This window comes from Eptesicus fuscus, chromosome 5 (assembly GCF_027574615.1).
Source record: "Eptesicus fuscus isolate TK198812 chromosome 5, DD_ASM_mEF_20220401, whole genome shotgun sequence".
Classification (NCBI taxonomy): Eukaryota; Metazoa; Chordata; class Mammalia; order Chiroptera; family Vespertilionidae; genus Eptesicus; species Eptesicus fuscus.
This window is the reverse complement of record NC_072477.1, coordinates 8,531,783-8,554,493: the sequence shown is the minus strand read 5'-3', so window position 1 is coordinate 8,554,493 and position 22,711 is coordinate 8,531,783. Positions and strand designations below refer to the sequence as shown.

Sequence of the window (22,711 nt, the reverse complement as noted above, 5' to 3'; positions counted from 1 at the left end):
CTCCGTGGACCCGGCGCCCCTCCTCCCCACCTAAACCCAGGCCTCTTTGCTAATGTCTCAAAAGAATTAAAACAGGAATCTGAAACATGTGATCAAGGTCAAGTGTCAGTCTACGTGGTCTGGCACTGGACTTGACTCTCGTATGGCCTGAAGTGGGACAGGTCACCACTGTCAGCACCGTGCCTGGTGGCAGGAAGGCCTGCGAGCCGCTGAGCCCGCCTCTTCCCTGGCCCTCTCCCGGCGCCTCTGGGTCCTTCTCTATGCCAGCCCCCGCCTGGTTCCCTTCTTCCTGGGGCCTCTGGAAAGTGCAGCCTGTCACCCTTTTCCCCAAAGGATTGTTCTCTTCACAAAGGAGGAAACGTCCTGTCCTTATCAGATATCCGGCTCATGCAGAACAGACTGCAGTGAAAATTTATCCCAGAAATCCCGAGGCTGGGAGGTTATCCTGCGGTCACCTCAGTCATCTGAGGCTGCTGGGTGTGTGTGCCCTGGGTGGGACAGCCTCCAGGGACCCGGCAAGACCTCCCTGAGAAACGCACCCGGTGGCTGAAACCCTTAAACTGCACGTCCCCACATCCCCCTGACATGCTCTCTCTATAAGCTTCTTTTCTATTAAGACCAGAACACAGGGTCCCTGCTCTCCTCTACTTCCAGTGGTCACCTGCCCCGGGCTGTGGGATGTGAGGCCCCCAGGTGTGGTTGTTCTCTAGCTGCCAGGGCATGGGCAGGCTGGGGCTTGTGAAGTCCATTGTCTTGGAAGAAGCAGGAACACAGCTACAATAGAAGCACTCAGCAAACATTAGGCTCTCTAAGGTAATGAACATTACTCATCGCAGCAACCCGCCCACCTTGAGAAGTAGGACCGATCAGCATTCCCATTTTACAGAAGAGGAAAGTAAGGCTCAGGGAGGTCATGTGATCAAAGCATCACCTGCACTCGCTGGGGCCCGAGCACTGTGTGAAGCACTTTATGTGCACCGTGTCACCTACTCCTCCCACACTGTGGGAGGTTTCCTGGTACTAACACCATCTATAGATATAAAAGCCTAATATGCAAATTGTCCCCTTGGGAGTTCAACCAGGAGACTGATTGCTCGCTATGATGTGTACTGACCACCAGGGAGCAGTGCGGAACAAAGGAAGGCCCCAGCCGGCAGCCAGCAGCCAGAGAAGGGAGGCCCCGGCCGGCAGCTGGAAGGTCCCAATAGGCCCTGACCGCTGGCCTGGCCTAGGGACCCTACCTGCGTAAAAATTTTGTGCACTGGGCCTCTAGTTTTTACAGTAAGAAACCAGGCTCAGCCAGGCCACAGGGGAGCCTGAACATGCCCTTCCCTGTGACCTCCAGCCCTCAGGAAACATTTCAGGCCACTGACAAGGCAAAGGCCCCGGAGGGCACCACATGGGGACGGCACCCCCCGCCCTAGGGAACGGGCCACCAGCTGGGCCACAAACAGGCCACAGCTGCATCTGGCTTGCACACAGGAAGCAGGAATCTGTGGCAGAGTCAGCTGGGAGGGCCGAGAGCCATGGGAAGGAGGGAGGGAGGGAGGCAGAGGTCACAGACCCCGAACACAGGGGAGGAAGAAAATGCTGTCAGCAGAGGGCTACTGTGTGGCAATGAGAGTCCCCTTTGTCCTGATAAAGACAGACAGGAGGTCAGCCTCCAATTATCACACTGAAAAGTGCGAGCCCCAGCGTCCCCTCCCACTGGGGAGGCCCTGCTTCAGCTGCCTTTTCACTGATAACACGACCTTGTCTTTCATGACCCCCGAGTCGCTTTCCGGAGGAATGAATCACGTTCTTGTCCACAACAGAGAAAATATAGGACAAGTCCGTGGGGACGAAGGCAGCACCTCCCGAGGTGGTGGGCAGGTCACCATGGGGTCAGGACCCAGGCTGCTGGAGAAATGGGGCAGGGAGGTGGGAACGGCCAGGAGGGTGTGGTCTGTGCTGAGACAAGCACACAGTGTCTAGGTAATGAGCATAGAGGGGGCTCCACCAAGGCAGTTCCAATCCTAAGACCTCAAGGACCCCTTTCTTCAAGCGTGGCAAGAGGTTCCACCTCCTGTGCCAACTCAGAACCGCTCGCTGGCTGTGGCTGTGGCTGTGGCTGTGTGTGTGTGTGTGTGTGTGTGTGTGTGTGCGCGCGCGCACTGAGGATGTACAGCCGCACCTGGGCTCAGCAGGACTCTGATCAGTAAATCATGCCTACACAGGCAGAGGGCCGAGGGGGTGCCAACCATACCCTGGTTCAATCCCATTTCACACCCAACCACATGGAGGCCCTGGCAAGGAAGTGCCTGACCACAAGCCATGTCTTGGCAAGGGCAGAACCACTCTGGGAACACACACACAGCCAGGCCGCTTTAGAAACGCACGAGCCATTCGCAGCTCCCCTCCTCTCGTCCCCGCTCACCTGGAACCTGTGCACCAGCTCCAGGGACTGGCTGTCGTTCTGGTCGGCTTCCAGGATGACATCGGTCAGCTTGTGGATGATGACGTCCAGGGGGCCCTGCTCCTCGATCGGCCGGCTGAGGTTCAGCTGTGACGGGGAGACACAGAGAAGAACGTTAGCACCTGAGCCCACTGCCCTGCTCTGTCCCCACCCTCCGCACGTCCCTGCAGCACGAAGCGAGGGGCGGGAGGGCTGGCACTCGTGGGAAACAGACAGGACAAAGGGGATCCTAGAGCTCCACCGGGGCAGGCCCCGTGTTTGTACTTCTGTCGCCGAGCCCCACGCTACCCGGGGTGCAGAAGACACACAAGGAATCAAGGTGACCAAGAACCTAAAGGTCGAGTGAACCATCACTGTGAAATCGCTTTATAGAGAGAGAATTCACTGCACACGCCCCCTCTGCCCGACAGCCTGGATTTTTTCAGGAAGACCTCAGCGAGGTGAAGTCACACAGCCAGACGAGTACTGAGGTCCAAGAGGACACTCCACAAAACGACACAAACTCTTAGCAAAGCAGTGATCTCCATAAATCTGAGAGCTGCCGCTCGAGAGGCCAGCTGCTTACACGCCACACTGGAACCGGGCTGATCATGACAAAGTGAGGGAGCGCAGGGCTGCCTGTGATCCGTGGGACACGGCTCGCCTGCTCCACTGGCGACGCCCTGCTGCCACTGGCATGTGTTTATTGTTTCAAGAGCACAAGGGCCCCCAGGGACCAGAGCCGCTGGCTGACAGACAGTCGGCACCACCTGACCCCACGGCAGGAGCACCTGCCAACAGCCAGGGCAGCCTGACCCGCCAGATGTCTGCCGCCCTGCACGCGGACACCACCACCTGCAAGGCCAGGCCTTCGGAGGCAGCAGGCGCCAGCACGGCACCTGGCTGACCCCCCGGATGGCCTCGGTAGAAGCCAGATGAGGCACCAACCCCACCCCTGTCCTCAGCCCCACCCTCCCAAGTGGGACTCCCTCCGGGATTCAAGGCTGACTGTTTCAAAGTCGTTAGTCAAGAAGTCACAAGGACAGCTACCAATGATGGCTCTCAGAGGCACCGTGCTAACAACTCAGCGTGCATTCATTTCATTCCCAGCCACATGATGAGAAGCGATTTCACAGATGGGTGGAGAACAGACTTCTGGAACCTGTCTGGGATCTCAGGAGAAAGCGGGGAGCTGGGACGAAAACAGATCTGAGCCTCCGCTTGTCATTCAGTGCCCCCACCCCTACGCCCTGGGAAGCTGTCCTCTGGAGCCACAACCACCTGGCTGCCTTGTCCACCAAGTCCAGGCAATTGGAAGCACCAATGGGAGATGGGAAGGAGAGAGCAAGGGGGGGGGGGGGGGGGGAGAGAGAGAGAGAGAGAGAGAGAGAGAGGTTTGGGTGTTTGTTAACCGTCCTCATGCCCCCACCATATTTCTGGCAGCAGCCAGTCCCCGTGGGCAGGGCAGCCCCTCCCAAAGACCACTGCTATTTCTAGGGCTCCTGTGCCACCCTCCCTCCCTTTGTCCCCTCAGGCCTGGGGTGGTGACAGCTCCCCCTCCCAGGGTGCCTCCTGTGACCCTTCCCAGATTTAAACTGTTTCAGTTAAACCTTCAGATTGTGCCAGCTCATTCCTGCTGATACCCTTGACTCCTCTTTTTTACTGCCTGCCAGGAAAGATATTAAGGGATTTCCCCTATTAAAAAAAGAAAATAATGAAGACTCCCCTTCCCATGGTGACTAGCCTGTGTACAAAACAAAACAGAAAGCAGACCATGGAGAGGCCGACCCCCCCTTCCGGGCTCCCGGGCGGGAAAGAGGGGGGGTCCTCACAGCAAGCCCAGGGCTGGGGATGGTCCCGCCTTCACACACCAGGACACCGAGAGCTGGGGAGGAGAAATGACCGCGAAGGCCACGCAGTTGGGAAGTGGCCCAGCTGAGGCCTGGACAGAAGCCAAACAGCAACACCCACGGGCTCAGGCCCCAGCCGAGCTGCCAGGCCTCCTGGGCCTGTGCAAAAGCCCAGCTCAGCATCCCCTGGGCCTCAGTTTCTCCTTCAACCCAAACGGGAAACCGCTGGGGCCTTCCTGGTTCTGTCTGCAGATTCTATATTACAGTCTTTCCCAGAAAGAAAGCAGAAAGTGAAAGAAGACAGAGAAGTCAGTGGAGGTGGCAACGTGGGAAAAGAACAGCAAATTCTCAGAAGGTGCCACGGCCACAGACCCACTGTGCTGTATCCAGTGGCTCTGCCGAGACAGGAACCACAAGTAAGAGGCCAGTATTTTCAGACCAAGACAGCTACACCCGGAAGAGAACCAGGTCCCATGAGGGATGCTGGGCAGTGCACCCCGGGGCCAGTCAGAAACTCCATCCCCTTGAGAACTTTCCGGGTCTCCTGTGCAGCACGAGGGACGGAAATCAGCCCGAGGAGCCGGGGGTCCCAGGTGGCAGAGGAGATGCCCTGTCTCATCCTTGCCCGGCATCAGCCAGGGCCTGTAGACCTGACAACCATGGGCTGTTTGGAAAATAAGCTCTCCGCGTTCCCGGCTGCTCCGCTGAAGGTAAACAGTCGAGTGCTGGACGCCGGCCACCTTCCTTTGTGTATTTTCCAAGCATTTTTATGCCAGTATAACCCTTTCAGGATAACGCGACTTGGGACACACGTCAGGCCTGTCTGGTCCCTGCTCGGCCATCCCTCCCGGCAGGGTCTTTGCTGAGGCCTAAGCCAGCGCCTCGAACGGGCTGTCCAGCACGGCTTTCCTCGGGGGGCCAGAGAGGCTCCAGCGGGGCTTCAGCCGCCCCCACGGGCTGGGGAGGAGGAGACAGGCTGCTCCCTCAGGAGGGGCCCTCAGAGGACAGGAAGTGCCAGGCGAGGGCACCCTCAGAGGAAGGGGGGTGCCACAGAGGAGGGGGCCCTCAGAAGGGGACGCACCTCTGTTCCCCAGAGGGGCTGGGGGTAGGGGCTCAGGCAGAGTGAACTCATTTCCATTGTGTCATTTTGTCTTTCTGGCCTCGCTCTGTCCCCAGAAAACACGTTCCCGGGGACTTGTTCTTTTCCACAGAAGGGGCTCGATCGGTCTCCCTCTGTGAGTAACAAGGCTTCTCAGAAAAGGGCCCCACTGAGGCCGGAGGAGGTCTGCGGGCACCGCGCTTCCAAGTCACGCCATCCTGGGAGGCCAATGCTGATGCTGCCTGCGCGGCGCTCAGACCGGAGGAACAAGGGCCCACTGTTCCCTGGGCGGCGAGGCGGGCTGGCAGCGGGGGAGGGCTGGGAGGAGAAACAAAGGCCTGCAAACCCCAGTGGCTGGGAAGTCACCTCCGACTTCAAACAGGCAACCCAGTCACGCCAGGGGCAGCCGAGGCAGCGAGGCTCCGCCTCCCCACCTTCCCACCGCCTGGTCGGGAGGAGGACGGCCACCGCAGATAGGCTGCAGCGGGCCGCTTATCTGATCGGTGCCTCGGTTTCCCCGTTCATAAAATAAAGATGTGACTATGTTCCCTCTACACCGCTCAGGGCTGCTTAGATGGATTAGAAGAGCGGTTCATGGGTGCGGCACAGGGTGGTGTTCAGCCCATGCAGGATGCTCAGAACAACACTTCTGCTTGCTCGCTCACTTCTTCCACAGGCATTTCCTGGGCACCTGCTGTGTGCCAGGCCCCTGCCCTCTCCTGTGGGGCAGAGAGCCCTGGTTCTCTCGGGAGGCAGATTCAGGCGAGGGAGACAGCCACATGCAGCTCCGTATCCCACGGGGAGACACGCCCCTCTGCCCCCAGAGCCCCTTGTCCTCACAGTGAGCTCTTACTTGTGTTCCAAGTCCCAGCTCAAAAGTTCATCTTCTTCAAACAACTCACCCCTCCCCAAGCAGGAAGATCGATGGCTCAATGTGTGCTAAATGCAAACCACGCTTTAAAGAAAAACCGAACATTGGAGACCAACCAGAAGGGACGTTCCATGAAGCAGGGTGACCCTTCCCTGCTCTGGGAGTTCGAAGCAGACTCCTAGAGGAGGTGTCTAGGCCAAGCCATGGAGGAGGGAGAGGGTGGGGAAGGAAGGTGAGACCCGGGGAGAAGGCAGCGACAGGATATAGAACTCGCCTGCACTGAACACTCCTTACTTTGTCAATTCCAAACGCCTCGGTGGCCCAGGTACCACCTCTGCCAAAAGGGCGTGTCCTACAGCACCGACCTCTGGCGGGCACCTTGGGAGGGGGGCCCACGACCCCCTCTCATGCCTCCTCTGCAGGCAGGAAGCAGAGGATCCCATGGAAGCTGCCAAGGCCTAGAGGGCCAGGCGCCTCCCATGAGCAGGACTCTGCTGTGGTATAAACTAATATTCAGTATGTTAAGCCAAAACTTGGGGCGGTATATGCACTAGCCGTTAGCCTAGCCCAGTGGTCAGCAAACTCATTAGTCAGCAGAGCCAAATATCAACAGTACAACAATTGAAGTTTCTTTTGAGAGCCAAATTTTTTAAACTTAAACTTCTTCCAACACCACTTCTTCAAAATAGACTCACCGAGGCCGTGGTATTTTGTGGAAGAGCCACACTCAAGGGGCCAAAGAGCCGCATGTGGCTCGCGAGCCGCGGTTTGCCGACCACTGGCCTAGCCTATCTAATACAGTCCCCAAAGGGAGAACGTGGGGGGCTGCAGGGGGTTAGGAAGAAGTCAAAGACAGGGGGTTCTCAGCTGTATTCCCAGCTCTCCCTTCTTCCCCAAACTTCCCCACGTGCTTCCCTGACATGATCAATAACCAGCTAAACATGAAAGAAACAGAAAACCATCCCTGGGGCTCATCAGGGAGGTTGGGGACTCAGGAAACCTGGCTCCGACCTCCACCTGCAGGCTGCTCCTCTGTGGATGCAAAACGCAATGTGCTATGTGACCTGAAAACAATCTGCAGGTCTGAGCAGCCCAAACAGGCTGCATTGGACTTGCCCGCTGAGAAGGCCCCAGTGAAGCCAGCGTGGGGGTCAGGCAGGTGAAGGCCTGGCCTGTGCGGTCTCCCCTCTCTGGGAACCTCGATGTTGATCCTGACATTGGTGCGCAGCTCTCGCACACGTGCTCTGAACCGGGCTCTGTTCTAAACGCTTTACACGCATTAACTCATTAAGTGCTCACAGCAGCCTGAGACGGGGACCAGGAGGGAGGCACAGCGGTTAACAACTTGCCGAGGTCTCAATGCTCATGTCCACCCTCAGCCAGACCTGGCCAAGGAGCCTAATGGTGAAACAAGCACCTTTGAATGTCCTGGATGACAGGAGAGTCTTGTTCTAGGGAAGCAAAGCCTAGTGGGCTCCTGGGTGAGGGCTGGTCACCAGAAAGACCAAGCCGTGACTAGAAGCTTCGGTTCCATCCCCCGTTCCCCAGGAAAGGGGGAGAGACTGGAAAGTAAGCTGATTGATGGGTCATGCCCACGTGATGGAGCTTCCATAAAAATCCTAAGCGTGTGGGTCTGGGACTACTGGGCTGCTGAACTCACGGAGGGGCTGGCAGGTGGCTCACTCCAGGAGACCGTGGGAGCTGTGTCCCTTCCCACATACCTTGCCCGATGCACCTCTCCCACCTGTATGTTCATCTCCTTTCTCATATCCTTTTACAGTAAGCCGGTCAACAGTACATGGCCTGGTTTCTTGAGTTCTGTGAGCCATTCTAGCAAATCAATCATACCAAGGATGGGGTGGTGGGAACCTCCAATTTTTAGCCAACTGGTCAGGAGCACAGGTAACAACCTGGACTTGAGGTTGGCATCCGAAGGGAGCAGGGGAGGGGAGGCAGTCTTGTGGTCCTTTTAACCTGTGGGATCTGCTAACTCGAGGTAGGCAGTGTCAGAACCGAGTCACACTGCAGGACACCCGGCTGGTGCTGCAGAATTGCTTGATCTGAGAAGAACTCCCACTGCCTGGTGTGGCGGGGCTGAATGTGTAAAAGAGAGTGAGGGAGAAACACAGACGTGTGTCTTTCCTACTTAACAGCACCCTCGACAAATGTCAGCTATTCTGCATCCCTACTCTTACCACCCGCCTTATTACTGACCAGTGGACATTCTCCTGACTTTCTGTCAAGAGCTCGAGTACAGGCCAGAATTTGAATTTTGCAAAGCTAGGTCACTCGTACTGACTAACATTAGACTCCACAAAAGTACTTGTTGCTACAATAAAATGTATCGTCGGTGTTAATGATGATTAACATTTTAAAACTCTCTCTGCGTCTGGGCCACACAGAACTCTAATAAGCACCTGGATGCAGACGAAGACACCGAGTCACAGAGGTTAGGAACTTGCCCCGGTCAGAGGGAGTCACAGCTGCACAGGACCAGGTCTCTCTCCAGCCACAGCCAGATAATTAACCTCTAAACCAAAAGGTGTCGTGGGCGCCGGGGCTCTCTTTCCATCCCTTCTCCCGCAATTCACACCCGCAGAGTGGTGTGTGTTCAGCTGTGACTTAAGTGGAACTCGGCCAGATCAAAAGTGTTGTTTCAACCAAGGTCCAGACAAAACGGCCCGGATGAAAGGCGAGGGTGTAGGTCTGATTGATTTCTTCGCACTAAGGATCTGAGGATGGGGACAGGACTGCCACCTCCCATGTTTACAGGCCCCATCAAGCAGAAGCTGGTGCCTCATGGACAGACTTCAAAAGGGAGCATGGCCTGGGTGGATGCAGCACTGGTAGTGTGTTTCATGGCGGCTGGCTGCGAGCGACAGCTCGGGGAGAGGGGGCCCGAGGCTTTCCCCTGGCGAGAGCCACTCGCATAACAAAGGACTTCACGGTGGGCCTCAGAGGGCTCAGGAGCTGAAGGGTCACAGGAGGCTGCCGCCTGCCCCGCAGCCTCTGACCCAGGCTGGGGAGGGAAAGCTGTGGCCTTTGCTCCCTCACCCAATTCCCCAATTTCTCAGTAGCTGGTGTCTAATTACTGGGGCAAGGAGAGTCAACAGCCATCTGTTTAAGGCAGAAGAGTGGATGACCTTTCTCCCCTAGAAGATAAGGGGCCCAGTCGACGAAATGGCCTCATGATGAGGTACCTGGCAGCTCTAAAGTTCTGGCAATTTGCAAGCTGACTTTACTTCATAGAGCCAGGAAAGTTACACCCGCTCAGCAAGCACGGCTCCCGGAGAACAGGATTCAAATTCTCAGGAGCTAAGAAAACCCTGGGCTGCATCCGATGCTAGGGAGCCAGGTTCAAGAGTAGATTAAAAGGAGAGCACAGCTGGCGTGGATCAACGGTTGAGCGTCAACCTATGAATCCGGAGGATTCTGGACACAGTAGTCACTATCGGATCCGGTTGCGGCTTGATCCCCAATAAGGGGCGTGCAAGAGGCAGCGGGTCAATGATTCTCTCTCATCATTGATGTTTCTCTCTCTCTCCCTCCCCCTTCCTCTCTGAAATCAATAAAAAAGTATTTTTGAAAACGGATAGGGCCACACCCTTTGACCCAGCAGGCCCACTCCTGGGATGCTGGCCTGAGAAAAAAATCAGCTCCCGGCCCAGAGAGATTCACTGAGGCCAATCAACGAGGAGAGACACAGAATGCGTGTCCCCAAAACAGGGGACTGGTTAAGCCATGACGGACACCCCCACACCAGGGGACATTAAAGGGTTACTGGGATGACATGGAAGAAGTCCAGCAGAGACAAGTGTGGTGTGTGTATCACAACCATGTGGAACCACGTTTGCTGTGGGTGACGCTGGAAAGGAAACACAGACCCGAGACTGGGAGGATTCTGGGCACAGGAGTCACTATGGGCAAGTAGTGCCTTTCAGGACACAGGGCAGGACTGCTCCTCCTGATTCCCTTGTAACCGGGTGTCATCACATGACCACTTCTGGCCAATGAGCTGTGAGGAACAGTGAAACGGGTCACTTCCGTGGCAGAGCATCTACCTCCACGTGCCAGGGCCTCCAGAGCCCTCTAGCACGGGACTGGCAACATTCCTGATGGAGGCCACTCAGTGAGGCCCCAGCTGACCCCTCTGGGCATGTGGCATGAGACATAACAGCACACAGTTCTCATCTACTATGACTTGGGGGTTGTTTGTTAACCTCACAGTGTCCCCGAAGGTTTTCCTTCTTCCATGTGTTTAAACAATGGAAGTGAAGGGGGATGGGGGAGAAAGTACATGGAAGCAGATGGGCCTCATCAGGTAACTAACCAGGTAAGGCTGGGCTTTTGTTAGGATTGTTTTTCAGTTATACTTTAGTACTTGGGTGAAATACGACAACAGGGGGATTTATCCTGTAAGGGGAAGATTATGTGTCCAATCCCTTAAGATCAGAAGGCGGAAACCTTGAACAGAGAGCCACACCATCAACGTGGCTGCTCCCCAGCACCCCAGGGAAGCCCACCCCTAACTCTGCCAGATGAGTCCCTGGACCCTGTGTGGTTCAGCCACGTGGGCTACTTCCAACCAGTTCCTGTTCACGGTGGTGCCTGCAGCCCGGGCCCCGAGTGCTGGGAACCAACCCTCCTGCTATGTGCCAGGCACCGGTCTGGTCCTGTCCTCAGGGGAAAACAAAACCACACACTCGGAAAAAATGAAAAGAGGAACGTGGAAGCGACCGGCAGATCGAGACCCACGTGGAGGGGAGTCCAAGGCCACAGAACGCAGGCTGGCTGTCCCGTGCGCATTGCTAACGTCCTGTCCCCAGGCCCGAGGAAGCCCACCGCGTCCTGCCTCAGCAGTCCCCCCTCCCCGGGCCCATTCTCCTCTTCCCGAGCCACCCCAGCACAGCACCCCCTCCCCGGGCCCATTCTCCTCTTCCCGAGCCACCCCAGCACAGCACCCCCTCCCCGGGCAGAACGGTGCAAAGGGCAGAGCAGTCTCCAGCCCCCGGGAGGGCACTTCCCTCACCTCCCTAAGCCTGTTTCCTCACCTGCAGCGTGAGGGCAATGACACATCCTTCCTACAGTCATCACCAGCACGCAGAGGGGACAGGCACCAGGTCCCACGTGAACGGAGCCACGCACGCTGCACAGATGTCAGCAGTTTGGATTTTCTTCCCATGGAGGCTGATTTCTCCAGCGTCACTGTAAGCCTCACCGCCCTGTGGGGCTCCGTGCCGGTGTGATCCTAACAGTCACCTCCACCAGGACAGCCAAGATGAGGAGGAAGTCCCCAGGCGCCGTGTTGGGCCATTACATACCTTACTTCACCTAATCTTCATAATGTCCCTGGGAGGCAGCGGCAACGAGGGTTCCAGGAGGCAAAACAATAGGGGGCCATGACCGGTATGGCTCAGTTGGTTGGGGCATCGACCCATGCACCAAAAGGTCTCGGGTTCCATTCCAAGTCAGGGCACATACCCAGGTGGTAGGTTGGATCCCAGGTAGGGGTATGTGGGAGGCAACTGAAAGATGTTTCTCTCACATCAATGTTTCTCTCACATCAATGTTCTCTCTCTCTCTCCCCCTCCTAAAATCAATGGAAACATACCTTCCCGTGAGGCGTAAAAACAAACAAATAACAGGGAGGTGTGGGAGGTGGTGGTATAGACAGTAAGCTGGAGAGGCCACCGGGCTCCATCAGAATGTGACAGGAACAGAAATAAGCTTCACTGTAATGAGCCTGTGAGGTATGGGGTAGTTGGTTACAGTGGCTTAGCTTAGCCTGTGCTGAGGAACACAGCCAGCCAGGAAACTCTCTGCCCAATGCCAGGCCTCCAGTACTGGGAACAGATGGAGGAAGACAGAGTTGTGGACAGAGCCTGGGCCTTCAGTCAGTGGCCTCCAATCCCTAAGCCTCTGTTTCCTCATCTGTAAAATGGAGCCACGCACACCTGCCTCCAGCATCTGACGAGATGTTGGTAAAGCCTCAGCTCCCGCCAGGCCCGCAGCAGGCCCTCCCGCAGTCATTCAAGGAGCAGGGCGTCCGCTCTCCCTTCCTGGAGCCTTCTCTGCTCTTGGTCCCTCCAGGTCCTCATCTGTCACAGTTCTCGCTGGACCCTCCACCTCCGAAGCTACTAGTAATGGCTGCTCGGGTTCAGACGGGACTTTTCTAAGCACCCGGGTCCCCAGCACGATGCTTACTCCCCTGGTGAGTTGCAGAAGAAGAGTTCTCCTTGGCCTGGGCACCCTCGCCGAGGTCGGTGATGCTGCCCCTGTTCCTCCCTGTGACCCATGCAAGGCCTGGCACAGTGCCCAGCTGTGCCAGGAACCAGCAAACATGCACTGAATTCATTCCCCAGAGCTGGAGACGCAGACATACATCCGCCCATTCACTCACACAGTATTCATTGAGCATTTACTCAACGACCCCCCAAGTAAATGTTACCCTCCATTAAGAAAATGAAGACAGTTTAGGTCAGGGGTCCTCAAACTTTTTAAACAGGGGGCCAGTTCACTGTCCCTCAGACCGTTGGAGGGCCGGACTATAGTTTAAAAAAAACCATGAACAAATTCCTATGCACACTGCACATATCTTATTTTGAAGTAAAAAAACAAAACGGCAAAAACACCCACATGTGGCCCGCGGGCCGTAGTTTGAGGACGCCTGGTTTAGGTAACTCGGCCAAAGTCACTGCCAGTAAGAGGCAGGCCCAAGGGATTTCTGACCAAACTCTTACTGCTCCTTCCCCCACAGCCACCACCTCACTGTCTTCCCAAACTGCCCTCACCCACCCCCCAGGCCTAGACTGGACCCCCAAGGATCCCAGGCCTAATACAACTATGTTGGGCTCGGAGTGGGAGGACTCCACAGGACCCACTGGAGAAGCTCCCAGCCAAAGACTCCTGCCAAAGTTCCAGTCTGTGCAAATGTCACGCAGACCAGGGAACTAACACAACGCCTCCCTAAGGAAGCAGCGTCTGAGCTGAGGCCTGGAGGACCCCGATCAAGAGGCCCGGGAAGGAGAAATGCCAGCGAGGGCCCGAGCAGAGGCTGCATTTAGTGGGCCTCGTTTAGCGCGAGGGGGACACGGGGACGGGCAGATTGTGCAGAGCCTCCAAGGGCCCATCCGAAACTGGGGTGTCCCCAGCCCCTGGAGGGCTCAGTGGGCAGTTATGCCTCCCTTCCCTTTGAAGAGACCACTCTGGAAGCTAACACATGTGCGGCATCAACACCCTGCCATATCCATGCTGGAAGCACTTAGCACCCAGCAGTTGTCATGTTTATGGCCCACAGAACAGGGGGCTTAGGTAAGAACTTCAATGGACGGCGCTTTGAAGAGTAGGGGGCCATGGGTCAGGGGCCTGGCACTGATGCCCTGATGCGAGGTCATCGTTTTTCTTGTCTGTAACCTGGAGGTCTAATTTTCAACGAGGACTACAGACCCCTCTGAGGCCCCCGGGTCTGGCGCCGAGAGCTCCTGGTATGAGAACAGAGCCCACCCCCCGCTGGGATGCCCATGTCATGTCCCAAACCAGCTTCCTTCTCCCCTGCTCCACCCCAGCTCCTGGCCTAGGATGTTTTTTTCTGCTGACAACGGAAAACACATCTCAATGTTTCCTTTATCTCCATGTTGCTCCCAGAAAGGCAACTGGCAGCCCAGGGCACAAATGCTGAGAATTCTCCATGCCAAAAATACACGCTCTCTGTGCAGCCTCTCTAACAATAAGGGAAACTTGTGAGTCAAATGTCTACTAAGCCTGCAGAGATTAATGTTTAAGCCCCGAAGAATACTCTTTCTATATTCATTTCTTTCCAGTCCAAAGACAGCAGTCCTTCGGGCAGTTTCCAAACTGGCATTTGATACAAAGTTAATGAAGGAATTCTTTACAACATCAAACACATCCCAGGAAAAAGAAGTACTCAAAATCCCTTGAAAGGCACTGGATTGTGTCAGGTGAAATAGGCGTGTTCAGGGCAGGGCTTCTCAGGTGCTCCAAGGTGTTCACGTACACGCTGGACAATGACAACAGCATTAGAAATGGGCGTTGAAACCCTTCCCACCTCGACTGGGAGAAATCTAGAGGAGAATGCCAGGTCACAGAAATCTGGAGACTTGGCAGAATCAGCACAGGTGCCCCTAGAAGATGCGTGACCCACTTTTGCTTGCAATTGGAAGTCCCCAGGCATCACGTGCACGCCACACCGGGAAGGGGCAGCCTGATGCCCGTGGATATTGTCGGGTTAGCGGCATCCTGGAGTAGCGCATGGTGACCTTGGGGAGCTGCTGAGACTTGTGATGGGGAGACCATATTCTGTGGGCTGTAATGCACCCCACGCCTCCAAGCAGCTGCCTTTAAGCTCAGCATTGAAGCCAGGCAGCGGGTGACAATGGCAAGATAGCTCATGTACCCTGTGAAGCCAGCCCCTCTCTTGGGGGGTAAGGAGGGCCCTGGGCCTCCTGCTAAACCGGGTCCGTTTCCTGACACCAGGGCAGCAGCTGCTCAGAAGCCGCTGAGAAGCCTCGACACAGAGACGCCCAGGAGACTCAGAGCGAAAGCAGATCCCTGAAAGCACCGCCTGGCGCGAGGGGCGCTGCATCCGAAAGCGGGCGGTGGAGTGAAACCAGGCACGGGTTTTTCCCAGGGTCTACAAATTACATGAGCAAATTCAAATTTGTCGTCTCAGATTCTTCTGAGGCCTGTGACTAAGCTTAACTCGTGTATTACTGCAACCCTATAGGTGAGGAGGACCAGGGTCAAGGACGGCTTCCTGAGGTGGGGGATGTCAAGTTTAAACTCACTGCCTGAGCACACTCGCACCTGAGGAACTCAAAGAAGCAGTCACGTCCTGACTGGTGTGGCTCAGTTGGTTGGTGTGTCGTCCTGAGCATCGAGGGGTTACCAGTTCGATTCCCAGGTTGTGGGCTCGATCCCCAGTGGGGGGCATGCAGGAGGCAGGCGATCGATGTTGTCTCGCATCAATGTTTCTCTCTCTCTCCCCCTTTCCCTCTCCCTTCCTCTCTCTAAAAATCAATTTTACAAAATCTTTAAGCAGTAGCCATTATGTCAGCTGGCAGGGCGACCTTGCCTAGACAGTTACCTTCTGTCATCTCAGCAGGAACCTTGATAATGTCCCATGGCAGTGGCCAACCTCACTCTGCCGCATCCAACATTCCCAGCACCTCCTTCGGGCCCAGACATAAGAACCAGGGCTGGACACAGAGAGAAACCAACCAGTAAGCGAACACTGGGGGCAGGGCAGGGCCCACATGTAAAGAGGCTGAGTCAGACAAGAGGGGGGAGCCTGCCAGGACAGGAGAGTGGCGGAGGCAACGCTGGAAGAGGGTCACAGCAGCCCCAGGCCCTCAGGAGCCAGGGAGGGTTAGTGATGGGAGAGAATGGCCCGGTGTGTGTAGCAGGATGGGACCAGGGCACAGGAGGGGGTAAACAGAAAGGTCTAGAACTAGGGCAGTAATGGCGGAGGTGAGGGAAGCAGCAGATAATATAGCGAGAGTGGCAGGGGCCAAGGATGGGTGAGCTACACACACAGGACAGAATCCCATCAGGGGTATAGGTGGGGGTGCTCCAAAGCCGGGAATGGGGAGAAGAGTGCCTGAAGGCAGGTTAATGTTCTCCCTAACCCCTGAGCCAACACCTTCCTCCCAGGGGCCCCCTCAGCATCCGGCCCCAGCAGTCCCCACAGGCTGGCTGATTTAGGAGGTAGTTTCCCCTCATATAGGCGCTGGCAACAACCAGAGGTTCCTATGGCAACCACCCCTCCCTCTCTGCAGGAGGGCAAGCCTGGAAAGCCCACACCACCAAAGGCAAACCACTGGGCTTATTGGAATGCAGAGGCCCTCCTTGGTTCTGACCCAGAAAACGCCTTCCCTCTGGGCACCCTACAGGTCTCCTCCGAAGGTGACTCCAGTTCCTCTGCCCAGTTCTGCCTCTACTCATTTGTGTTTTTCTAGAACCTCTCATAAGAAATTAAATGGGAGGTGGGCTCTGACCAGCTTGGGCTGGGATGGCCTGTCTGCTGTGCTTTCCCAGTCAGGAGGCAGGGGTGTCCTCGTCACCTGGGTACCCGAGACCTTGACCCTGTGTGAGCTGGGGACTCGGCGAATGTCTGTGGCTGGGTCCAGTCAGAAACTGAGATGAGAACTGCAAAGGTGAACTCGGTGAGGGCAGAGAGGAACTGGCATGGTTTGGGCACGTAGGGTCAGTGCCGGCACCCGGGGCCCACGCCCGCACACCTTCCCCTTGGGCCCAGGCCTGAGGGGTTCCCTCCACCTCGATGTCCCGCCCTCCCACGGTCCCCCTCACCTCTCTAGCCTGGCAGCACCGTGGCAGCCTTCTCCTCCCCACCCCACTCCAAGCAGCACTGATGGCTCGCACTGCGGGCACCCACCGCCTACAAGCCAGCCCCTGGCGAGCGCACACCTCTCCTGGGTCCTCCCTCTCCACAGGGCTTTGCTGTCTCCCAGGACAGTAGTGCCCTGTCCTGCTCACCATCCCCTTTCAAACAAACACCTCGATTCTGCTGCTGATGGTCTCCGGGATCCTGGTCACCCCACTTCACAGGCATTCATTCAAGGCACAGAAACCAAGCCTCGTGTGTATCTAACTTCCCCGCCCCGCCCCCAGGGCCAAGGGGAGGACCTCTGCGGGCAGACACTGTCACGTGGAGAACAGAATGGCCCAGAAGGGCGCCGTGGGAAACGAAGGTGCGATTGCTCAGGCCGGGTCAGGAAGTCGACTTGAGGCAGTGGCTGGGGAGCTGGGCTGTGAAGACGGTGGTGTGCTGTCTGCAAACATTTACCAGGACGTCCCCAATGAACCTCGCAGACCACACTCTACGGAGATTCTGCCTCTTGAGGTGGGAGGTCAGCAGATGGCCTAAGAGGCAGGGTTACCTTGGAAACAGGTTTGAAGAGCAGGACTACTGGAAGGGGGGGTGACTCAGGGCAGCAAAAACCTGCATGGCTGGTCCCCATTGACAAGTGGGAAGCAGTGGCCTACAGGGCATGCTGTGCCATCCAGGATGGCAATCACACTGCTGACCGTGACTGGTGCCTGACAGCACCTCCCTACATTCCAGCACCGGGGGAGAGCAGAGCCAGGCTTCAACCCACCCAGGTCGGCCTGGGGCCTGGAAGCCAGGACTTGGCGTGTGGCTTGGCCAGGGTTCCACAGAGGTCCGAGGTCCGAGGCCCAGGCTTTGGACCGTGGGCCTGGACAGTCCACACAAGCCTTGGCAGGAGGGGTATGTGTGTTGCCAGGCGCCCCCCTCCCCAGCCTGACTTGAGCACTCTGATGAGAAATGCGTGCTTTTCTTATTCCTAAGGAGCATCCTTAGCGACGATGGGAACAGGTGGCAGGGTGTTTATCAAGGCCACTCTTCCCCAAGGCACATGGGCTTGGCAAAAAGTGTCCATTATGTGGTCAGCGAACCCTGCCCCCTCCCCAGGGAACCGGGAACCTGGAGGGCCAGAGAGAGAGGACAGCCAGATGAACGCTGTCCCTGTCCTACTGGGTGCTCTCCTTGTAGCATCGAGCGGGCCTCAGGAGGCCCATGGGGTGCAAGGAGCTGAAATGGCCAAAGGACACGCGGTCAGGCCATGATGGTCAGCCTCTGTCAGCATGAGAAACACTGCAAATGTCTTGTTGAGGTTTAAGATAAAACCAAAGACACTGAGAGAACAAGCAGAACTGTGACTTAAGCACCTCGATACACACAGTTGATTTCACGTTCGGCTGACATCTCCAACAATGAATGAGTGTGGCTCCTCTGAGTGTGGATCCCATGGGCCACGGGATCCTCCAGGGTCTTGTTCTGCTTGCTGGTAGCACCTCCCCACTGCTCCCCACAAGTCTCGGCAGCAATCTGAACCCCACCCGCTGGGAGGGGAGGGGTAGGACTCACTGGTTTCAGCCCCCAGGCCGGGAGCGGGGGTCTCCCAATCTAGCTGCGATAATGACTTTCCGAGGCACAGACCCAGTGCCCGCCCGGGAACACTGACCCTATTCTCTCAGCTCCGGGATCACGACCAAAACCACGCGCTGCCTCCTCTCCCACTCATCTCAATACCCAGGCGGGGGGCGGGGGGCGACGGGCGACGTGGGAAATGCTAAGAAAAATCTCGCAGAAGCAGAGCGAGGAGGGGTCGGGAGAGACTGGCAGCTGCCACAGGAAAGGTGACTATGAGGGAAGAATAAGGACCCACCTGGAGGGGGTGCAGCCCGCAGACCACGTGCCCGGTGGCCGCTGGAGAGCTGGGTGGACCACAGAACAGCCTCCCTGCAGCAAGGACCCTGCTGTGCCCCAGCCCCACCCACACCCACTCGACAGTGCTCCTTTCTTCTCAGACACTGACCCACTTGTCAGGGCTGTTTTGAGACAAGGCCGGCCTGAGGGCTGTTCCCTGCTCCCTGGGTGAACTCCTGTTCAGGGGCATGGCCCAGCGGGGGCAACCTCAATCCCTGGGGAGCCACACAGGAACCCCTGACCTGAGCAAGCCTCCCTGACATTCCCCTGACCCCAGGACAAAGCCACTTCTGGGCCCCTCCCATGGTCACCAGGAAGGAGAGCACGTCCTCACGGAGGAGGTCAGACCCCACCTGCCTGCTTTGCCAAGGGAGGGGAGGGGGTTCTGCCTGGCCATGGGTCAAATTCACACTAACTTCTAACAAAATTTCAAATTTTAGTAAGGATTGTTAGATAGTTCCAGAAACGTGAAGGACGGGTCTCACTGATGGAACGAAGTGGCTACCACAGGTGAAGGCAGCCAGGCCTCCATCTACCTCCAGATCTGCCCCCAGCTCAGAGCAGCCTGAAGTGGACAGCCAGCTGCAGGCTCCACTCCACCAAGGGGAGCCGGGCCTGGACTCAAGAACATCTGACTGAAGACTGCGAGGCTGGGACAAAAACCCGGCTTCCAGAGGGTGCCGTCTGAGAGCCTAAGGCATAGCAAAACTCCACTTGACGCCCCGTGAACCCCGAATGGGACACGGGCTGCCTCTGCTCACCAGGAGCTCAGGTCTAGTGTCCCACAGTGGAGACAGTGACAACCAGGCAGGCTGGAAAGATACCAGATGTGGTTATAAAGTAATGAGGCTTTAAAAAATCCTGATCACATTAACACCTGCTCATTCACTGGAAGAGGTTCTTAAATTCCAAGTTACTTGTGTGCAGCAGACAATTCTTCCTTGATCGCAGAGAGCCAATAATACGTTGCTGGACAAAACCTCCAATGTTGATGTATTTTTCCCAAAACTGGAATCATACTAAACAGGTTTGGATCCTACTTTTTCATTAAATATGCTATAATGAACATTTTCCTATAGCACTGTAGATTCTTCTAAGCCACTGTCATTGAAAGATCAATAAAGCATAACTCATTTAACCAACTCCCTACCATTTAACATTTGATTGTTTCTAACTGTACAATAACATATAAAAGGGATTAAATTGCATCCCATAGACTTTTTAAAAGGGAAAGAAGCCCGCTGGTGTGGCTCAGCTGGCTGAGCGCCATCCCACGCACCAGGATGCCGCTGGTTCGATTCCTGGTCAGGGCACAGGCCTGGGTTGCAGGCTCGATCCCCAGTAGGGGGAGTGGAGGAAGCAGAGGATCAATGTTTCTCTCTCACATCGATGTTTCTTTCTTTCTCTCCCTCTGCCTTCCTCTCTCTGAAATAAAAAAAATATTAGAAAATAAAAAAACAAAAAGGAAAGAAGAAGGGGATAAATGGTGACAGAAGGAGACTCGACTTTGGGTGGTAAAAACACAATACAATATACAGATGATATATTACAGAATTGTACATTTGAAACCTATGTAACATTATTAACCAATGTCAGCTCAATAAATTCAATAAAAATAAGAGGGAAAGAAGAGTAGGATCTGTTTAAACCTGAAAAGTGATTTTTCTGAAGACAAAGAGGAAAGTTCCAAACAACTACCTAAAAACGCATTTAGTGGAAAACCTAATTTCCTAGTGCTGCTAGAAAATAAGATGTTCCAATAACTTTCCAAAAACCTGTGACCGAGTTCTTGCTCAGTTCCTCTCTGAAACCCGCTGACATGTAGCCAACTCGCTAAAGCATTGGCTTGAGGCTGCAGTCTCACCTGTTTTGAGGGTATTGACAAACCCTCTTACCACAGACAGGCTGGGACCAGGACCGGGGCTGAGCTGGGCCCTTTTCCAACTTGAAGAAAAGTTCTGAAACTCGGCCTGTGCTCTGTCTGCATATCTGGGGGACCTGGGGTTTGTGGGTGACCCAGGTACTGGCGTCAGGATGCTGGGTTGGGGCTCAGGAACAGAGGGACATGCTAATGGCCAGAGAAAGGGAGAGAAGCCACAGCAAAGAAAAGAAGATTGAAGTTTCAAACCTATCCCTATAGTGACTTGAAGTCCAAATCCTTCTTTGCCCAGCTACTGCCAGGATAAGAAAACCAGGCTGCCCACCAAGGCTCACACCTTGAGGACGAAGTCCTAGAAATTTCTTCGCATTGCCACAAAATACTGACCCAGGTTGGCCACAGGTGGGCTCATGGCCACGGATGTAAAGCTGGGGCTCAGAGAGGGAAAAGGACTTGCCAGCAGTCACACAGCTGAGGGAGCCCAGGATTCCAATGCACCCGTGTGTGTGGAGAAGCGAGTAAGGGTTCCCTGGGGGAGGCTGGTGAAAAGGCAAGCCAGGCGGATTTCTGAAAGCAGGAGGAAAAGGAGGAAAGCTAAAGATACGTGGGGATAGAAATTGCAAAAGCCCGCCTGCTCTCTGGGGTCATTGCAATAGCACAGGCATGGGTCAACCCACTAACCATTATTTCCTTCAGGGCTATTACCAACAGGAAATTCCATGCGACCCCATCATGTGGCGAAATGCCAGGCTGGGTCCACACTAGCAAGGCAGCCTCGCCCCGCCCAGCCTACCCGCCTGCAGGAACAAAGTTCGCCTGTCAGGAGTGTGCACCGAGCCTCGGCCAACCTGGGCCTGGCCGGGAGGAAGCAAATTCTTATCTAAGGCCTGATTAAAGCCAGACTCGATTACCAAGGCTGGAGGTGTTGTAACCAGGTACCTGTTACTGGAGCACATCGGGGTCCTAGAGGTCATGCTCAAACCACAATCTCTTGCTGACCTGTCAGCAGCAGGCCTGGCGTCCTGCCCAGGGCCCCACAGGGAGCTGCCCCAGCCCTGCCCACACCACGCGCCCCCAGCCACCTAACAGCCCACCCACACCTTTCTGCAACTCTGGTTTTGACTTTGTCCTTGGGACCTTCACAGCCTCAAAGTCCGCTTTTCAACACCATCCCCCCCTTTCCCCTTCCCCAGAACTCTCAACTCTTCTTGTCATTCTGGAATCCAGCCTGTGAATGACCAGCCTCTGGCCTCTCTCCTCTTCTGCCTGCCTGTCACCCAGGGAGGCCAGAGACTGCAGTGGCTGCAGAGGAATTCCGGGGAGGTGGGGAGGGGGGACAAATAGAGAAGCACAGAAGAAATGCCCACAGAGGAAATGTAAGCATGGAGGAGGCTGGTGTGTGGCAGCAGGAATGGCGGGAACTGTGGGCAACTGGTTTAAATATGGCCGCTAACTCAAAGGAAAGAGCGTAAAATCCTGTGTGGGCCAAGCCCGGCACTTGGAGGCCAGATACTGTCCAAGTACAACATCTGGCCCACGACCCTCTGCACAGAGTGGGCAGCTGAGGGCCAGCCACAAGGAAGTGGGGAACACGATGGAAGTCTCACTGGTTAACTACCAAGTCCAGGACAAAACTCAGCCCCACACTTAGGCCAGTGCTAATTAACCCCTTTCCGGCACCCGCTGAGCCGAGGCCCTGCTGAGTGCTGCTGCATGAGGCGATGGCAGATGAAAACTCAGACATGGACGATCCATCCCCAGGGCCCTCCAGATAAAGGACTGAGAGCTGTCCACACAAGAGCCTGGGGTTCACAGGCAATAACTGACCAATGCTGACCACCCCAACTCTGGGGAGTCTCAGATCCTGGAGGAGTGGTCACAGCACTGTGAGCCGGAGAGAGGGGTGTGGTCTCCATGTACAGGCCCAGTTGGAGGGGCCACCTCAAGCACCCAGGTTGGTTAGGAGGAAGCTGTAAGAAAATCCAATGACACTATGACCAACCAGGGGCCACGCATGCTCCAGGGCCAGGACTAGTCTGGCTCTGGAGACGGGGACGGGGACGGGGATGGGGGAAGGGGGATAGGGGACGGGGAGGGGGGTGCATTTAAGACCCCCAACCCTGTAAGATGTACCCTAAAGAACCAGAACCCTGACTTCAGCCCTTTCAGCCTGAAATGAAAACCTGCATCTCAAGTTCTACAAGTACAGCTTTTCAAGATCAAATCAAACCCTCAAGCCTCACTTCTCAGAAATAGGCCAAGAGGCCCATGACCTCTCTGGGAAAACCGGCAGCCTCCCGTGCAACTCCA

The 22,711-nt window shown here is 55.8% G+C and overlaps 1 protein-coding gene across 1 annotated transcript in view; it reads right to left on the bottom strand.

The window, feature by feature from the left end:
* The window catches only part of ITPK1 (inositol-tetrakisphosphate 1-kinase), a 136,700-nt gene that overhangs the window by 53,159 nt on the left and 60,830 nt on the right, over positions 1 to 22,711 (bottom strand). The window contains exon 4 of the mRNA XM_054715812.1: positions 2,417 to 2,542. Coding sequence (XP_054571787.1) covers positions 2,417 to 2,542 — 126 coding nt within the window. The remainder of the gene's footprint in view (positions 1 to 2,416; positions 2,543 to 22,711) is intronic.